Here is a 14,662-nt window from a genome sequence, read left to right as displayed (position 1 = left end):
ACAGTAGGAACTTTTGAGTCTGGGTCCTTTCACTCAGCAGGATGTCTCTGAGATTCATTCATCCATGTTGTTGGCATCAATAGTTCTTCCCTTCTTGGGCTTCCCTGGTAGTGCAGTGGTTAAGAATCTGCCTGCCAATGCAGGGGACACGGGTTCCATCCCTGGTCCGCGGAGATCCCACATGCCGCAGCTACTAACCCTGTGTGCCGCAACTACTGAGCCTGTGCTCTAGAGCCCACGAGCCACAACTACTGAAGCCCGCGTACCTAGAGATGGTGCTCCACAACAAGCGAAGCCACCACAGTGAGAAGCTCTCGCATTGCAATGAAGAGTAGCCCCCGCTCTCTACAATCAGAGAAAGCCCATGAGCAGCAACGAAGACCCAATGCAGCCAATAAATAAATAAATAAATAAATAAATAAAATTTTTTAAAAAATAGTTCTTTCCTTCTTATTGCTGGAAACAGCACGTTGTATATGGATGTACCAGCTTGCTTATCCGATCACCTGCTGAAGTACATTGGGTTGGTCCCAGTTTCAGGTCATTATGAACAGGGCTATCAACATTCATGTTCAGGTTTCTTAGTGAACTCTTAAATCATTGATTAAATACAAAGGTCATAGAGAATTTGTCCAATACAATCATGGACACATCCTGGTAAGGTAACAAAAATACTAAGCCTAAATCTAGAAGATGAATTACGGCTTCTTGCAATGCTCTGAGTGCAAAGATGGAGAGGAGTTAAAGGTGTTCGCTTCTTACAATACTAGGTGTCCCAACTGTACCACCTTCTTGGGGGGCTTGAGAGGAGAGCAAAGGAAAGAGAAAATCAGCACTTCCCTGGGGCCAACCCAGTGCCACTCACTGCAGGACACTAGTCCCACCTCTAATTCATGTTTCCTAGGCCATTGCTTTCATGGTAGAACCCAGCAGATTCTCTCTTCTTAGGAGGTGACATAATTAGTGATAGGTCCTTAACAATCAATATGTAAATTCAAGAAATAGGTGAGAAACAAATAACTGTGATGGTGCAAGAGAACCCAGTGTTCTCTATAAAAATTTAACAGAAAATATAAGGGCAGTTGGATGGGCAATTGTAGACGGAACCTTGTACAGAAATGTCCATGTACAAGAGAAATCTAGATTGATGGGATAGAATATAGAAAAACACATTAAACCAAATTACGGATAGAATTTAATATGACAAAATGGACATTAAAAACAATGGGGGAGGGAATTCCCTGGCAGTCCAGGGGTTGCGACTTCACCTTCCATTGCAGGGGGTGTGGGTTTGACCCCTGGTCGGGCAGGTGCGATCCCGCATGCCTCTCGGCCAGAAGGTCAAAACACAGAGCAGAAGCAGTATTGTAACAAGTTCAATAAAGAATTTTTTAAAAATAAATAAATAAATAAATAATAAAAACAATGGCGGGGGGGGAAGGATTATCTATCAGTAAAAAGTGGTGGTGGTAAATAGATTATCTATTTGGAAAAAACATTTTAATTTGGATACCCACCTTATGTCGGGAGGGATTGAAGTGTTTTGTTTTCAAAGAATAAGAAAAACAAGCAGAGTAGAAAAGAGTTTTTATCAAGCCTGGGTAGGAATGATGAATTTAGAGATTTTTAAGCAACAGAAGACATTGCAAAAGACGAAGATTAATGCATTTGATTATATTAAAATGTAAACCTCTAAACAATGAGGTATCACGTAATGAAAAGGAAATAGCAAGCTGGGAAAAACAGCTGTAGCGCCTATGACAGAAAAGGGTTCTCTGTTAATAATTATCTAATTATAAAAAAATTATTAAACAAAAAGGTGATGAAATTGACTTAAAAAACCATCAGTGGGGCCATTAACCAATTAGGACCTGAAGAGAATTCTCGTCAGGGGAGACACAATCAGTGCACAGGCTCATGGAATGTCTGACCTCAACATCCCTCCAAGAGACATAAATTAAAACAATAATGAGCTACCATTTTATGCCTCTTAAGTTATCAATATTTTAATACAATGTTAATATTCAATGCTGGAAAAAATATGAAACTAAAAGACACACAATGCTGATGGCAATGTAAATCACTACTGTCTTTTGAGGGAACAATTCTGCAATCCTTACAAAAATTCGGAAAAGCATTCACAATCTGCCTTTGAATCCTACTTTTAGGAATACATTCTGACAGGGACTTCCCTGGTGGGCCAGTAGTTAAGACTCCGTGCTCCCAATGCAAGGGGCCCAGGTTCAATCCCTGGTCAGGGAACGAGATCCTGCATGCTTCAACTACGACCCGGTGCAGCCAAATAAGTAAACAAATAAAAACTTTTAAAACTAAAAATAAAATAAGATAAAATAAAGAAATACATTCTGAGGAAAGAAGGTGCCCAGCAAAGGAGAAGCAATGTGCCTGAAGATGGGGTCTGTAAGTGGCTCCGCTCCTCAAAGCCTGTCTGGGACCCCCTCACGTTCCATAACCCCCAGTTCCTCCCGGCCCCTTTGCCCTCCTGTCAGCTCAGCTCCAGGCACTGGCTTCTGCCAGGCCCCAGAACACGCCACCTGGGGCAGCCCCTGGGGCCCTGGCCCATGCCCAGGAGGCTCTTCCCGTGGCTGCTCCCCCCACTGCACTTGTTCAGGGAGGACCTTCCAGACCACTCTAGAACGGTCTGAGTTCCTGTTAGTCTTCGTTAGGTCCCTGATGAGTTTCTCCACAGCCCTCATCACACTGCATATTTTATTTCATTACATGTATGTTTGTTGATGTCAGTCTCCTGCCGCAGCGGGTAAAGCTCCCTGAGGGCAGGGATCATGTCTTCTTCTTCCCCAATGAGTCCCTAGTGTCTAGTTCAGGCCTTGGTACACAGCAAGTGCTCAGGAATCATGTGTTGACTGACTGATTAAACGAATGAACAAACAAAAAAAATATGCAAAACTAAAAAGAACCTAAAGAAGCAGATGACAAGGAAACAGTTAAATACATTCTGGTGTAGAAAATTAAAGGGCCCTAACAATTGATCCTGACCCAGTCAAACCAGCCCCTTGGAAAATGATGTTTGCTTTCCCTGGATGGAATGTCTTTCTCCAACTATCCACGTGGGAAACTCCTGGGTACCTCTCAAATGTTCCACTCAGTCTGTTTGCTCTCTGGAGGCTCTTCTAACGTCCCATGCAGTGTGAATACATTAAGGTAAGATCCTGGCAATACAGTCGCCAGTTGCCCAGCCTCCTGGTCTAATCACATAGAAATACATCAAATATATCAACAACTACTGAGATAAATATGTCAGTGAAATTATTTTAAACATACAGCTGAAGTCGAAACCAAGAAAGGGAAATGCACAGGTGCTAGAAGCAAGGAGGGAGCCAACTCTAGAACAGTAAGAATGTGAGTTATTCTTACAACATCCCAGGGTATATCAGAGCCAGACAGAGCAGTCTGTGCCAGCCACAGCCATCACACTTCATGTAGGCTCTAAGGAGCTCAGATTTTAACATCCGTTTGGGGTGAGGAGACCCGGGATTATGGAGAAGATCTGGCACCGCTGAAGAGACTCAGTGAAGCAAAACAGATTCTAGGACAATAGACTGCAACCCAGAGAGATGAAAACATGGGAAATATAAGAGAGAATCTAAGATACATGGAAAATGGAATGAGAAGGTCCAACATGTATCTAATAGGAGTTTCAGAAGAAAAGACCAGTGAGAATGGGGTGGAGACACCATTCAAAAAAATAACAGCTGAGGAGGTCCTAAAAATCCATGAAAGACACTAATCCTCAGAGTGAGATAGTATGAGTCTTGGAAGACTAAATAAACAGACATCTTCACCAAAAAACATTGTAGGGAAACTGTAAAGTAACAAAAATAAAGAGAAAATCTCAAAAGCAACCAGAAAAAGAAAAAAAAAGTCACCTATAAAGTGTTGGCAATTAGACAGCAGACTTTCAACAGCAACAGTAGAGGCCAGAAGGCCATGAAGAATATCTTCAAGGGGCTAAGAGACAATCACTCTCAAACAAGAACTCCATTTCCTGCTAAATCTTCATTTAAGAGTAAGGGGGAAATAGACATTTTTGAAAACAAAGACTGACTTACCACTCACAGGACCTCACTAAAAAGACTACAAAAGGACATACTTCAGGAAATTGAATTCAGAAGGAAGGAGTGAGATTTAAGAAGCAGGGAGGACTTCCCTGGTGGTACAGTGGTTAAGAACCCGCCTGCCAATGCAGGCATTCCCGAGTTCCTGAGCCTTGGTCCAGGAAGATTCCACATGCCGAGGAGCAACTAAGCCCGTGCGCCACAACTACTGAAGCCTGCGCTCCTAGAGCCTGTGCTCCACAACACGAGAAGCCACCACATTGAGAAGCCAACGCACCATAACAAAGAGTAGCCCCCATTCACCTCAACTAGAGGAAACCTGTGCTCTGCAAATAGAGAAAGCCCAACACAAGCAATAAATAAATAAATAAATAAATAAATAAATAAATAAATTTATTAAAAAAAAAAAGGGAAGCAAACCAGTTTACCAGCAACCTGGTAAACATGGGAAAACCTAAACAAGCATGTATTATACTAAAACAAAACAAAACAAAACCCAATAATAATGACTAATTCAGGTACTATCAAAAACAAGGCTGAATCAAGGCAATGGTAACATGAGGGTTGAAAGTAATTGAGAATAGAAATATTGGTTAGCTTTAGGCTTTATAAGTTTAGAACACATGTTAAAAATGTAAGGGTAATCAATATAAGAATAGAAATAAGGAACTTCCCTGGTGGTCCAGGGGTAAAGAATCCTCCTTCCAATGCAGAGATTGCAGGTTCAGTCCCTAGTCAGGGAACTAAGATCCCACATGCTGCAGGGCAACTAAGCCCTTGTGCCACAACTACTGAGCTTGTGCGCCTCAACTAGAGAGCCCGTATGCCACAAACTACAGAGCCCAGGCACTCTGGAGCCTGCGCGCCACAATGAGAGAAGAGAAAATCCACTGCCACAACTAGAGAGAAGCTTGTGCACCATAATAAAGAGCCTGCATGTTGCACCTGAGACCCGACCCAGCCAAAAAATAAGTAAATAATATAAATAAATAAACATTGTTTTTTAAAAGAAAGAATAGAAGTAAAATATTTAAGTATCAAGACAGTAGAGGGGGGAGAAAAGAGTGATAAGAAAAACTTGGCCAGAACCAAACATGATGGAGAAACAGAAAGAGCCAAGTAAATCATAAGGAGTACAAAGTGCAATCCAAAAATGGGCAGAAGACCTAAACAGACATTTCTCCAAAGAAGACATACAGATGGCTAACAATCACATGAAAAGATGCTCAACATCACTAACCATCAGAGAAAGGCAAGTCAAAACCACAATGAGGTATCACCTCACACTGGTCAGAATGGCCATCATCAAACAATCTAGAAACAATGAAAGCTGGAGAGGGTGTGGAGAAAAGGGAATCCTCCTGCACTGTAGGTGGGAATGTAAATTGGTACAGCCACTATGGAAAAGAGCATGGAGGTTCCTTAAAAAACTAAAAAGAGAATTACCATATGACCCAGCAATCCCACTACTGGACATATACCCTGAGAAAACCATAATCCAAAAAGAAACATGCACCACAATGTTCACTGCAGCACTATTTACAATAGCCAGGACATGGAAACAACCTAAATGTCCATCAACAGATGAATGGATAAAGAAGATGTGGTGTGTATATACAATGGAATATTATTCAGCCATAAAAAGGAATGAAATTGAGTTATTTGTAGTCAGATGGATGGACCTAGAGTCTCTCATACAGAATGAAGCAAGCCAGAAAGAGAAAAACAAATGCCGTATGCTAACTTATACATATGGAATCTAAAAAAATGGTACTGATAAACCAAGTGACAGGGCAAGAATAAAGATGCAGATGTAGAGAACGAACTTGAGGACTCAGGGTGGGGGGCAAAGGGAAAACTGGGACAAAATGAGAGAGTAGCACTGACATATATACACTATCAAATGTAAAATAGCTAGCAGGAAATTGCTGCATAACACAGGGAGATCAACTCGATGACTGGTGATGACTTAGAGGAGTGGGATAGGGAGGGTGGAAAGCAGCCACGGAAGGCAGGGGATATGGGGATATACGTATAAATACAGCTAATTCACTTTGTTGTACAGCAGAAAACTCCCGCAACAGTGTAAAGCAATTATACTCCAATAAAGAGCTTGGAAATAAAAAAAGTGTACAAAGTAAAGTGGCGGAGAAAATCCAAATAGATCCATCACAACAAATGTAAACACACTAAACTGGACCATTAAAAAGGCAAAGATGTTCATTTTGGAATTTTAAAAACACAGGTATATGCTATTTTACAAGAAACACACCAAAAGCATAATAAGAGTGAAAGTGAGAGGCTGGGAAAAGAGATACCTGGCAAATACTAATCAAAAGAAAACTGTATTTTAATAGCAGATAAGATGGAGTATAAAAGCCAGGGGGATAAAAGGGTAGTATATAATTATAAAGGGAGCGGTTGACCAGGAAAACATGGCAAAGCTTCGCTTCCAGATATGTGCACCAGGAGGCATACTTGACTTGTAATTCGTATATCAGCACTTGGGGGTTCACCCTGCTGTTGCTTCTTGTGCCCGGTTCCACTGGGAATTCTGGCTGGGTGACATGACAAATGTCGTGGCTCAGAAATCCCTGGATCCCTGGCCAGAACATGTTAACACCACCACATCCCTGGCCGCCCTCAGCCTCCTAACATGCTCACTCTGTGTACCACTCAGTCTTCATAGCCATCATCCTCTGGTAGCCACTCCGGCCGGGGACTATTTGTTATTTATCCCCTCATTCTTAGCACCTCCCAAAATTTGCCAGCAGAGAAAAGCACTCAGCAGGCGTCCATAAAATTACAATTTTGAAGACTATGAAGCCAGACTATGAAGCATGTCTATAATATGCATTTCTATTTAAAAAGCATGATATAGGACTTCCTAGGTGGTGCAGTGGTTGGGAATCCGCCTGCCAATGCAGGGGACACGGGTTTGAGCCCTGCTCTGGGAAGATTCCACATGCTGCAGAGCAACTAAGCCTGTGCGTCGCAACTATTGAGCCTGTGCTCTAGAGCCCGCGAGCCACAACTATTGAGCCCGTGTGCTGCAACTATTGAAGCCCACATGCCTAGAGCCCGTGCTCCACAACAAGAGAAGCCCATGTGTCTAGAGCCTGTGCTCTACTACGAGGACCCTGCGCACCACAATGAAGAGTAGCCCCCACTCGCCACAACTAGAGAAAGCCCATGTGCTTCAACGAAGACCCAACAACAGCCAATAAATAAATAAAATAAATAAATTTTTTTAAAAAAGCATGATATAAAACTGTGGATGCATTTCAATTACAAATATGTAAAAAGTATACACCTGTGGATACAAAGTGGAAGAGAATGTGGAGAAATGGAAACAGTCAGTTGGCTATGTAAGGTGGATGGCGACTGTTCGTTTTTGATTCTATTATTGCTTCCACATAAGTATTTGTGTGATTTTGAAAATGAAACAAAAAGAAGTGGCTATACAACTTTTAGCTATCCAAGAAAGTAATTTCTAAAAGATTTCACCACATATAGGCAGGAAAATAAAGCTGCTTTCTGAGCCATGGAAATATTTATGCCTTTCTCTCTGGAAGCTGTGGTGGTAAAACACGGGCGACTCTCTCTGGACACGTAGGTGCTGCGAAGGGAAGGAAGTGCTATGGGAAATGGGTCGAGCTGGTCTAGCTCAATCCTACTTTTCCTTCTCCTTCTCTCAGGCCTCTCCTTTCTAGGTAACCCCGAGGTGTCCTCCAACTATTCAGATTTCACAAGACAATTCTCCCATCAGCCTCAGCCCCACGTCCCCTGAGAAAAGGTTCTCTGAGTTACCCAGAGAGAAAACCAGGTAAATTACAGAGAGTATTCCTCACCCAGAGTTTTGTCTATATATATATATCATTTTCAACTGAAAGGAAACAGGGCTCCTTGGAGAAACAGCTGATTCCAGGTCTGGGGTAAGAAGTGTACCAGAAGAGCCTAGAGCACTTCCTTATACCAAGAAATGCTATTAAAGATTTACTAGGATCACACCAGCAGGACTCAGGAGCCAACACAAAAAGACTCCCACTGGCCAAGACAGAACAAATAGAGTATCGAGGAGAATAATAACGGTAACGAACTGAAACACATCAAACATGTTAACACTCATGAGTTCACAATAACATTTTTTAAGAAAAATCACTCATTGCTCATTTCTGGAGGACGCTAGGAAACCAATTCATTATCTTGAAAAGCAGTAAGTGAAGGGAAAGAACCAAGGAGTTCCTGCCTTTCTTACACTGTTTCATTGTTACCAAATGGTTGGAGAGGGGAAGTCTGCATCACAGAAGTACTCTGACTAATAAAAGGAGAAACAACAGGCAGGGACAGACACGGAGTGTCTCCACCTTACAATCCTTAGTGAACGGGTGAATACAGGGGTGATGGACAAGGGCTGTGAACATCACAGGGAGAAAGACCACCAGCCCACACACACTTGCTGCCACCTAGGAAGTGTTCTTGCCCCCAAACTGGACCTGGGTCTGTGTATCCATCAACTCAGGGGCAGGGGCGAGGGGGTGGAGAGGCAGGAGACCATGTTACATGTCGCTGTGGGCTGCAGTCAGTCAGATTCAGGTTGTAGGAAACTCCACATAACAAACAATCCAGACTTTTTCTACAAATGCATCTTAAGGAGGGAAAATTAACAAATGGAGAGGGGCCCTATAGATTAAAAAAGAATTGTGGCAAATCAATCAGTTGCAATGTACAGATTTGATACAGATCTTGACTCAAGTTATAAAAGAATGAGACAATCAGTTAAATCTGAATTCTGACTGGATATTTACTAATATTATTGATAATTCTATTAGATGTGAAACAGTATTTTCACCATGTTTCTAAAAAGAATTCTAATGGTGAGACATATTAAGATCTTTTCAATGAAATATGATGTCTAGTATCTGCTTCAAAAATATCTGAGGCTGAGGAGAAATGGGCAGGAATAGAAATGAAGTGATTGACCAGGAGTGGAAAGCTGCAGACGGGTTGTGGGCGCATTCGTGGGTTCGTTACATTATTCTCTTTACTTTTGCATGTGTTTGAAATTTTCAATAGTAAAAAAGTCTAAAATATTACTAAAAAATAAATGAAGCTGTTCCTTATTCTCACGGTTGACGTTTGGGGGAAAAAATGTCAAGGAAACAACGGGACTCTTACCTTTTCATTAACGGGATGAAAATTCTTCTTGGTAATCGGTATACAAAGGTGTCGAGGACAATCTTTAGGTAATTCAAAGATACGTATCCACATTTGGAGGGGTCCCCTGCACTCAGGGCCTTTTCAACCTTTTCATAGGACTTCGAAAGCTGCGGTGAATTAAAATTAGAGTACAGCATTCACAGAAAAATCAGCGGCACAGAGCTGTTCAAGCACTTTATTTTCACCAAAACCTCTTCACATTTTCCTTTCCGAAATTGATCAAAAAGGTTACTATGGCATGTACTGAACTTCAAATGTTTAATTGATGAGCTCACTACAAAACAGTATCCCCAGTCACAGCTACTCAACTGACAAGGCAGACAAGTTTCTCAGGGAAAAACAGCACACATGATAGCTCTAACTCAAATTTCGGAGCTAAAAATACTTGGTGGATCTGCCAGTTTGATACATCTTTCTTAATATACTTTCAAGCCATCCCTACTGTGAGCCCACGCTAGGCTGCTCCTGATTAAGGCAGGTCAATCAAACAAAGCTGGGAACATTTTATTAAAAATACAAGTAGCTTTACTGCAAGGGAAATAGTTAATATAAGGATTTCATAAACATCGCACACATTGGACATCTCTCTAATTATCCTTTTTTTTTCCATGGGAATTACAAAGAACCAGGGTGAACGAGCTTTGCTTATGGGACTTCTAAAACGCGGTAAAGTAGGTTAACCACTGGTTTTTATATGACTCATAAAAATGTTATGAAGATTGGTTTTTTTTCCAAAGGTTTTCCTGCTGTTTATTATTGAGTAATAACAATATTCTTCGATATTTCCAACCTTCTCCACTTTGTCTGAATTCACTTTTTCCTGCTAACTGGGATAGGAAGATAAACAAAAGAACCACCAACTTGGTGTAAAAGGTGACGTTTAAAAAGCTTCTGGAACATGGAAATATATACACAAGACTCTCTCTACACTAAAGGAATAAGAAACACATTCATTAAGATTTCCTTAGGGTGCACAGGAATATCAGAAATCTAAGGGGAAATCTTTAAAAGAATCTAGAGATTCACAGGGCCTAAGCTTCTTAGAAAGTTGCTTAAAATTAACCCAAAGTGTGGCTAAATGTGCCCATCTCTCTCTCGGGGAGGTGGGCTGCCTGGGGGAAGACTCTCGTGGAGAGAAGCCAAAGCCAGACATGGAGTCTGGTCTTAGTGTATTTATTGGATTAATGAAATCCGCTTTTAATATTTTAATGACATTTAGCCTCCAATAAGGCTTTTTTCCAGAGAGTGTTTTGACATACTCAAGAGCTCTTAGAAACAGAGCAGGAGTGAAACAGAAGAAATGTCTTTGTGACACACAGAACCTTTTAGGAATTTTCATCGTTACTGTTTATAATGAAACAAAAGAAAAAATGCAAGCAATTCAGCAAAGTATAAAAAAGGACAAAGCATCTGGAAGTCTCACTACCCAGAGGTTTTTATATAGTGTTCTCAAAACTCCAATATGATCACATAAACATATAATTTTACAAAAATGGGACCATTCTGCACTTTCGGTTTTGACAAATGCTTTTTTCATTTAACAATATGTCATGAAACTTTTCCCATAAGAACCAGTGTATATCCACATCACACTCTGAAATGACACATGGCAGCCGTCATAGTATTGACGGACAAGCGAAAGGTACACCCATTTTCCATGCTTATACATCTGGTTTTTATAAGCGTTTCCCTGACCCCCAGTTTAAACAAGGCTCCCCTTGTGATTCTCCCTCATAACACCCATCCTTGTCTGTCATACCACTCTAGGAAAATGGTATCTAGGAATGTGTATTTGTTTAACATCTCTCTCCCTGATGTAAGGTCATGCAGCCTCCACGAGACCCGAAATTGTGCCTGTCTGTTCACTAATAATTTTCTAAAATGAAGCACAATTTGGCATGCGGTAGGCACTCAATAAATATTTGTTAAAAATGAATATATTTTTACCAAAAATGAAAAATGTTCTAAAGAAAGGTTGTAAAATGTAAAAACCTCTTTGATACATCAGTAAAAAGAGAAATAAAAAATAAATGATAGCTGAAATGCCATTTACTCTGCATCAGACTGGTAAAAATGAAAAACTCTAATGATATCAAGTGTTGGTGAGTACATGGGACAACAGGAATTCTCATGTGTTCCCAATGGGAATGTAAATCGGTGTGAAAAATGACTGGATACTGCCAGTGACAGCTGAGGAGCGTGGACCCTACAACCTAGCAAGGAGTGCCCGGGTTTGATTCCCAAGAAACCTCTGCACGTGCGCACCAGAAGACATGGAGGCAGCCACTCACAGTGGCATTATTTGGATTAGCACAAAACAGGAGGCAGTCCAAAGGTCCATCCATAGGACAATGTGTAATTTGTGTCCGTGTGGCTAATGGAAAACTGTTCGGCAGTGAGAAGGGAAACATAGGTACAACCATAATGCGAAGGGGTCTCACTCTAAGCACAAACAGGATGAAAATACACAGTTTTGCAACTATGCACACACACTACAGAAAAGAAACAAACAAAGCAAAAGAGAAAGGACCCAATCGGTAAGAAAACACAATACAAAAAAATAAACAGATCACCAGCAAAGCTTTCATACCATAAAAAGGAACTAAATAAGAATGTACATTCATTAAAAGAAAAGCTTGAAGACAAGATGATGAAACAATGAAAGATTAGAAGGATTTTTTAAAGCTAAGAAAATAGAAAACAAAAACAACATCATTACAGGAATTAATAACAAATTAGAAATGGCAAGAATAAAACACAAGGTTGAAATTAAAATTAACACGAAAGGAATGGCTTGGGAACTCCCTCGTGGTCCAGTGGTTAGGACTCGGTGCTCTCACTGCTGGGGCCCCAAGTTTGATCCATGGTTGGGGAACTAAGATCCCGCAAGCCGTGTGGTCCAAAAAAAAAGAAAAAAAGAAAAGAAAAGGAATGACAAAAGAATCTCAAGGAAGGCAGAGGAAAAAGACAAAAGGATTATGGCATTTTGAGAGAAGAGGATTACCATCAAGGGTAGATAAAGATGATCCAATATAAGGATAACTGAAGATGCCTCTGAAGGAAGGAAAGGTGGAAGGAAGATGGGAGGGAGTGAGAGGAGGATGGAGGCAGAAGGTTTTAGTGACATGACACAGGGAAAATGATCCTGAAATGAAGAACTGAATCTGTACATCGAAAGAATATACTGTGTTCCAGGAAACTGTGACAAAATGCTCCAGGCCAAGACAGTTCAGTTTTGCTTTTTAATTTCAAAGATCAAGAAAAAATACTTCAGGCATCCTGGTAGGATAAAAAATTATCTACAAGGAGGAAAAATTAATATCAATTGACCTCAGGGTTCTTCTCAAGAACACCCAGTGCCAGAAGACAATGTAGAAAAACAACATCCTGAGGAAAAGAAAGAATGATGAAAGAATTATATCCAGCCAAGTTGTTGTTCTAATTAAAAATAAATAAATAAAGGAGATGGAATGAAAAAACAAAGGGAGTAAAGCACCCATGAGCCTTTTCTGAGGGAATTACTTGACAATGAAATCCAACCAATCAAAGAATAAATCAAAGTAAAGACCTCTGAAAGGGATAAGCTATGGTAACATTGGAGGAGAACCACGTGCATTAAGTCCATGTAAACATAAAACACGGGCAAAACAACTGGGGGAATTATGGTAACAGAACAGAATGTAAATATTATAAACTCTAAGAACAAAACATAAACAGCAAAAACTGCGCGGGTAGGGGTGGGGGGGCAGGGTGGAAGGAACACAGGAAATGCCAGTCACGAGGAGTTTCATAGCAGAGAGCCAGCCCATACAGTCTGTAATTGAGACATCCTTCCAAACAGCATCATTTTTCCAACTCTTCACAGCTTTCTTAATCTCTTTTCTTATCTCAAAGTTCCTTTTGGGACCTACTATCTCTTGTGGAAAGAAATATTTATCTGAAATTCAGAAGTGTCTTTGGCTTCACTTGAGGATAGCATCGTGGAGAGTGCCCGGGATTCAGACGGCACCCCAGGACTCTCTGTGGGGTGACCTGGGGCAGGTCATTAAACCTCTTCGGGCTTCAGTTTCCTCAACTTGAAACTGCGATGGTAATGATGCTTCATTCCTGGAGTTGCCGTGAGGACTGAACACCCAGGGGCACTTACAACACTGCCTGGCACAGAGGCAGCCCCATAAAAGCGTTAATTATGAGGGTGATGGTGATGATTTTTTTGTTTACTTCTGGTAAATTCAAAGAAATTTAGATATGCCTTATTTGTAAAAAAAAAAAAAAAAAAAAAGGAGCATGATTCTCTTCTTACAAAATAATTTCTATCTATGTATCCACCCACCCACCCGCTGAGGCAACTATCCTTCTATATATGTGAATAAAGACAGGCCTAGAATTATGTTCACCAAATGTTGCCTTTGATTATTTCTGGGTGGCGGATTTTGAATAATTTATTACTTTCTTCTTTATACTTTTCAGAATTGCTTACAATTTTTGTTTAACGGTCATGTGTTTTGGAATGGTTGTGTTTTCACGAAAACAATAAATTCATTAACTACAACAAGAAGAAACAAGTTTTACCAATTTACCAACAGAATATTCATGTGTTCTCCCTCCAATGCCCTTATCAATACTGGCTTCTGTTAATTTTTTCCTTGCTGACAATTTGCTACTGAAAATTTTGTATTAATAATTTATAAAAGTTCTACATATGTTAGGAACAGTTATTATTTGTCATTTATGTGGCACTTGCTTGGCCAAGTTTATCATTTTTTATACAAAGTTTTGCTGTACAAACATTTTTTCATTTTAATACAGTCAAATTTATCAATCTTTTTTCTTTATGGTTTTGGGCCTTTACTTCATGCTTAAAAGTCTAAATTTCAAAATTAAACATTTTCACACACATTATGTATTTCTAGATTTAAATAGCTGGTGCATAGAGAACTTATTTTGGTGTGGAGACAGGAAAGTTCCCAGCTTTCTTCCCCACATGGCTGGCCAGCAAATTGCCCCAATGATAACTACTGAATACCCTCCCCCCTCATCTCTACCACACATTATTAGCGTGCCTCACATCGCACGCTAAATCCACATGTCAAGACTGGTCCCCTATCCAGCTTTTGTTTTAGATCAATTTAAATGCTCACTGCTGAGCCACTGCCATACTGTGTTATTATTATACCTTTAAAAATATTTTGTATGTGATAGGATAAGCCCTCTACTGTAATTTTTCAAGAGTTACACATATATATGTAGGGAGAACAGGGGTTAATACTAAATCTTCCAGTCCAAGAACTAGAAAAGCCCTCTTCATTTACTCAGGCTTTCCTTTATTTTGCTCAGTAAAGTTG

The 14,662-nt window shown here is 40.3% G+C and overlaps 1 protein-coding gene across 1 annotated transcript in view; it reads right to left on the bottom strand.

Moving 5' to 3' along the window:
- The window catches only part of EFCAB6 (EF-hand calcium binding domain 6), a 253,258-nt gene that overhangs the window by 166,677 nt on the left and 71,919 nt on the right, over nucleotides 1–14,662 (bottom strand). Inside the window, exon 9 of the mRNA XM_057743330.1 lies at nucleotides 9,276–9,424. Coding sequence (XP_057599313.1) covers nucleotides 9,276–9,424 — 149 coding nt within the window. The remainder of the gene's footprint in view (nucleotides 1–9,275; nucleotides 9,425–14,662) is intronic.

Source organism: Hippopotamus amphibius, chromosome 7 (genome assembly GCF_030028045.1).
Source record: "Hippopotamus amphibius kiboko isolate mHipAmp2 chromosome 7, mHipAmp2.hap2, whole genome shotgun sequence".
NCBI classification, from domain to species: domain Eukaryota; kingdom Metazoa; phylum Chordata; class Mammalia; order Artiodactyla; family Hippopotamidae; genus Hippopotamus; species Hippopotamus amphibius.
This window is presented reverse-complemented; position numbering and strand designations above follow the sequence as displayed.